This window comes from Melanaphis sacchari, unplaced genomic scaffold, assembly GCF_002803265.2.
Source record: "Melanaphis sacchari strain LSU unplaced genomic scaffold, SCAv2.0 Contig53_pilon_pilon, whole genome shotgun sequence".
In the NCBI taxonomy this organism is placed as follows: Eukaryota; Metazoa; Arthropoda; class Insecta; order Hemiptera; family Aphididae; genus Melanaphis; species Melanaphis sacchari.
Window position 1 is genome coordinate 73,222 of NW_020271371.1, and position 6,000 is coordinate 79,221.

The 6,000-nt window shown below is 29.6% G+C and overlaps 1 protein-coding gene across 3 annotated transcripts in view; it reads right to left on the reverse strand.

Annotated features, from left to right (window-relative positions):
- Positions 1–6,000, reverse strand: part of LOC112599560 (dual specificity protein phosphatase 10) — a 39,548-nt gene that overhangs the window by 18,120 nt on the left and 15,428 nt on the right. For 2 of the 3 annotated variants that reach the window (XM_025346496.1, XM_025346497.1), the window contains exons 3-4: positions 1,961–2,229; positions 1,195–1,549 (exon numbers count right to left, since the gene is read on the reverse strand). In XM_025346496.1, the coding sequence (XP_025202281.1) occupies positions 1,195–1,549; positions 1,961–2,229 (624 nt within the window). Of the gene's footprint in view, positions 1–1,194; positions 1,550–1,960; positions 2,230–5,410; positions 5,836–6,000 lie in introns of those variants that run through there. The other variant, XM_025346498.1, reaches the window with a different exon arrangement.

Sequence of the window (6,000 nt, forward strand, 5' to 3'; positions counted from 1 at the left end):
GTATTTGATTTGAAAAGTTGACATATTTAATCAGAATTCTTTTTAGTCATTGTATTTTAAAAAATGCATTAACATAAAAATTCAAGTTCTAGATTATGTTTTTAAACTTTATATGAACAGAACGTAATGGGAAGTGACATAGGGATATTCCAAAAATCGTCTATTACTCCGTTTATCTAAGTGTTAAATACTTATGATTAATTGATTATTTGTTTGAATTAAATTCATAGTATTTTATAAAACATCGATACTTTTTAGAAACGAGATTATTAATTGTTAAACGAATCACATTGTATATGCGTAATTATTGAATAATATATGCAGACGCCTTGAAATGAGAAATAAGAAATTTAGAGCGAAACCGCAAAAACTTAAAATTAAATCACCTATTAAAAATATATAGAGAATAATATTTTTAAGGGTTTGACGTATCGGCTTTATATTTTTTTATCATTTAACTCTGTATTCAACATTAAAAATATTTTTTATTGTTATTATTATTTTTTTTTTATTATAAACGACTATTTAATTTTCTTGAGATATTTAGATAAATCGATAAGTTATACCTACCCTCAAAAATATTATTCTCTTTAATTTTTATAATGAGTATTTTTATTTTAAGACTATTCAAAAACATAAAAAAAAATTATTTTGCGTAAACGCTTTTTGTATATGTTGCGCGTAGGCAAGAAATAAAACAGTGCGCTGATATCCTTATAATGATATCTTATGTTATACTTATACGTTTTTGTTTTTTTATAAATATAAAAAAATTATACAATAGTATACTTATTATTTATGTAATGTCAAGATAGTTTTATTTAAAGTGACAATTATTATCACTTGTCAAGAATTGATTTTATACATATTTATTTGCTTTTCACATATTTGATACTACCTACCTACAAATTTTGTATATATTGAACATGTTGGTTTAGTATATTAAAATAGATAATTTAAAAAATAGCTTATAATATAAAAATAATAAATGTACAAAATATTTACTGTTGTAGATGGGGTTTGAATTGCAATGTATAGGCGCAAGTCATACAATTTAAAATTATTCAAAATAAATACATAATATACTACAATATTATAATATTATAATATTATAATATTATTATTAATAATATTATAATATTCTCAAGGCTCAAATATTCTAATAACTGCGCTCTACAATTTATAGTAACTTACCGATAAGAAACGATGGTTGTCTTTCATCATCTACTAACGAAGCAAGGATTAGCATCAGAGGATGGTTATGGGGCACTCTGTCTAAATCTGTAGTCGAATCGTCATACACCACAATTTCTCTGTAACCACGTCTCCTAAGAGCGTCTTTGGCATCCCTGGAAGACGCCAACTCCACCAAAGTTGCTTTTCCCGTTTGCAATCTCCGTCTGTTAATCCGGTCAGCGACGTTTACGTTCACAGCACCTCTGACATGGCTGACGTTGTAGCACACGAAAGACCGACAGTCAATAGCTAAGACCGCCGGGCCAAAAAGTTCCATTTTTTGTCTAAAATAATCGCTGCTCATTCGTTTTACCTGTATTAAAATAATACGATAATTAACTCCGATATAAGTAATAATAATTACGATAATAAATAATTGTAATAATACAACATGTAATAGTAAATAAAAAACGAATGACGTGTTATTTTGCTGATGTATAACATTACAGCAGAAAATAGATCTAACCCGGCTAGATATATTCAACCTTTCGACATTATTACTGTGCGATAACACAATACAAACGTTACATTATGATATAGGTGCCCTAAGGTATCAAGTTTTATATATTAAGTCATTCCTCGGTGAATCAGTTTATAGCTGCGGATATAGATCAACGATTAGTCGGCACGAATAAATATTTGATAAAATAACATATAATGGGTTTATATTATGCCAACACGATTACTATATATTACGTACAATATTGCACTTAAAAACGCATACCTTGTTAAGTATTAGAGCACCGCTTAAATTTGTACCATCAGAATTGGGGCTAGCGGGTAAACTAACCGGTAGACTAGGTATCGATTCCAATCGAAATCGTTTTGAGGTCGTAGGCGTAGTGACAGTGATCGACGGTGTTGCTGGGCCCGGCTCACTGATACTCCTGTTCAGGCTGAGCCTAAGCCCAGCTCGGGATCTACCGCCGACTCCACCCTCGTAACAGACCGCCGACATGGAGCAGCGTTGTTGGTGAGCTTTCAAACTGCAAACTGATTCACAACAATTCTCATAAATATTATGGTTTATTGAGTATTGCAAGCAGCCTTAAACATAATATTCAAAAACAATATTATACGCTTGTATAATATTTGTACCTATTTACTCACACGGGCGATTACAGTAATACCATAAAACATGAATTATTATTTTGATAATTTGTTGAATGTATTTAGAAGAAATCATTCAAATTGTTGTTCAATATAATATGACGTATTATTATGTATCCATGCATATTTACGATGCTTATTTATTTACATCAAAGAAAATTATAAATTGTAATTACGTCAGCCATGAGGCATAAATTAGAATAAAATAACCACATAACATGCACTCTTAGTATTAATGTTTTAAACGATGTCATTAAAAATCAATGCTACTTAAATTTCAAATAACATCTATAAAATTAATTTTAAATAAATAATTATTATTTAACATAATTATATACAATAAAAATTAATTAATTGACGCATTTAATGGAATAGTTCACAGGAACCAACTTTATTTTATATTTTCCTGATAATAATGTTGGTGTAAATACACAAATAAATGGAAAAAAATTAACATGCAATCAATTATGTTAATAGAATATTTTTGATGAATAAGAGAGTAGTAGTTTGTAACTTAGTTTTAAAATATAAAGTTTATTCTTGATATACATAAAAAAATGTGTGGATGTAAATAATATTTTAAATTAAAAATGACTAATAATTTTAATATTGGCTGTTAAAAATTATGGCTGAACCACAGAAAATAAAATATTATATTTATATAAATGATTTATTGATTTGTATTTAAAAATTATTATAATTTTAGAATAAACTTGATTAATTAACAAACATTTTAATAATTAATTTTAAATTAAAGATATTTGTATATTTGATTAAAGGTTAAGACTGCGTAAGTAGGAACTTGCTTAAATTACTTGTGTATTTAGTAATTATTAACTGTAACGTGTGGTTGTATTTTATTTTATTTTTGTAAAATAAACATATTTACAAAACTAAGACGGAATAATTTTTATTACGTTTCAGATGATAACGACCGATGAAGCGGTAAACTATCTTTAAAACAGTTAATATTTTATTTCTATACACAAACATAAGTACCTAGTAGTGGTATAAGTACTTTTACTTGAATATAGGTAACTTAAATTTGGTGATATAGGTAATTATATATAAAGACACTATAATAAATTGTATATATTATATACTTTTTCAAGATATTACATAATTCTAAACTTTTTATCTGCTTATTAATTTTTTTATTTTTAAACAAAAAATATTAATAAATAGATTTATTATCAAAAACTTTTTACACTTTGAAACTTCAAAACAGTATTTTTAGACTTCATTAAAATTAAGGTATTGATGTCGTTATTCGATATCATACTGCGCTTTTATTTTTTTTTACAAATATATTAATAATTCACAAGAAAACTTAGATTGTGTATGGTTCCTTACAGTGTTAGAATACAAATTAAAACATCGAAGGTAAAAACTAGCAATGATTTAACCATTTAATTTCTTGTTAAATCTCATGTTTATGAATATATTATATAATATTATTTCTATGTATAAATCAATAAATTATTGACAATATTATTATTTTCTGAGATATTATCCCTATACATTTTTGTTAACTTTTATATTCTACCATACTTAGCTTTGCACGCTACCACCCTTAATAACTTACACTCCCACTCCACAAACAATACTCACCATTAAAGATCATAATTTAATTACAACACAAAAATTTCGTTTTAAATTATAATTAATATTTTTAATTTCTACACAAATAAAAATTGTATTTTATTTCTAAAAATATAAGAATTCTTTTTTCATATCACCTATACTTTGTACTTTTTAGAACGTAAAAAAAATAATTAAGATTTATAAACAAATAATTAATAACGATAAATGCAATAACTGATTAGCAATTAGCTTATTAATACTGATAATTTGATAATTTAATGTATACATATTAAGTATTTGTATTTTAAGATTATATTATATTTTACTAATATTTATCAGATTCTAATTTTCAAAAATATCTGCAAAACGACATCTTAACGATTATTAATTTTGCATTTGATGTTGCAAATGCTAAAAATTTGGTATGTGCTATATATCAATCTAGAGTTATAACGCTGCTTATTACATAAACGACTATTTCAAAACTACTTCAAACAAAACACCTACACTAGAAATGTATGAGTCACTTTATTGATAAAAATTATAACATGTTGAGTGAAGTAAAAAAATTATCCGATAAATGATGATAATAAAAAAAAAGATACTTAAGAAACCTGATGCACCAGACGATATCAGTTATGTTCAAGTCTTAATTAAACAAAAATAATGAAAAATATGTAAATTTGTTTAAAATTGTACGAGTCACGTGAAAATTTTGAAATGTTGCCAACGGTTACAGCATGAATTTACTGCTGTATGAACGTATGTATACGAGTATAAAAATAAAAACAGTTTGAAAATTCTCGAAGGCAAAAAGAAGTATATTATTTTCACCGGTCGCACGTTATTATTCGGTCAGTCGTCACAGCTGAAGAGATCGAGCGTGTTGCAGCGATTGTTGCAATAACGCAGAAATAATGAGGTTTACGTCGATCGACGGCCGTACCTATATAATAATAACTATATATATATATATGTGTGTGTTTAACGCAGGCGTAGGTATAATACGAAGAATCTGAAGAGGAGGCATACGATTTTTTTCTCGCGTTGTCCTAAAGAATTTCTGTATGTACATCGAGTGTCATCGTATGGCGTGCTGTTGCGTAAAAATAAAATGAAATATTAAAGCGGATGGACGACACCTGCAGTAGGTACCTGTATAACGGCGGTGTATAACATTATATTATATTATTATTAAAACGACGTCGGGAGATTTCGCGGTGAAAGTCGACTTGACCGAAAACCATTTCGAAAAAAAAACGTATCCTCACGCTAATGCACAGGTACCTACGATTATACACACATACACTCACGCACAAACACACGCACACACACACATACACACACACACACACACACACACACACACACACACACACACACGCACACACACACACATTACACATAATATTATAGGCACTCGTAGGCATATTGTATTATAGTAATATATACGGCGCTAACACACGCGCAATGCACTTACCCCAGTCATCCGGTCAGTGGGAATTCGATCAGTTTCCGTAGGAATATTCCCAGCAGCAATCAACGGCACCCATGTCTCGTCGTGTGCGCCGCTGAGCGATATGATTATGATGTGTAATCGCGTATACAACCGACGGCGAAGACTTACGGAAAACGTTAGACTGTTTACGGTGTTTACGCGATATTTACCAACAGTACCTACGAAATGTTGTGCGTGGGCCGGATGAAAATTCAAAAATCTTTTAAAACTCGTAACATCGTAATGACAATAACAACTGATCTTATATAATATTATTATACCGTTGCGGTGCGCGGCGGACCTTACGCGACGAACCCGTGTGTGGATGGCGCGCACGAGTTTCGTACAGTGTCCGTGTATCGGTATTAGTCGCGGACTCGGTGGTGGTAGTAGTAGTACTGTAGTAGTAGTAGTAGTAGTAGTAGTAGTAGTAGTAGTAGTAGTAGTAGTAGCTGTAGTAGTGGTAGTAGTGTGACGGCGGTGTAAAAAAAAAAAACTCGTCGAGAACACGGCGCGGGCGCGTTCGCGATCAATCGATGTTACAGTCACGCGGTGCGTCGTCGTCGTCGTCG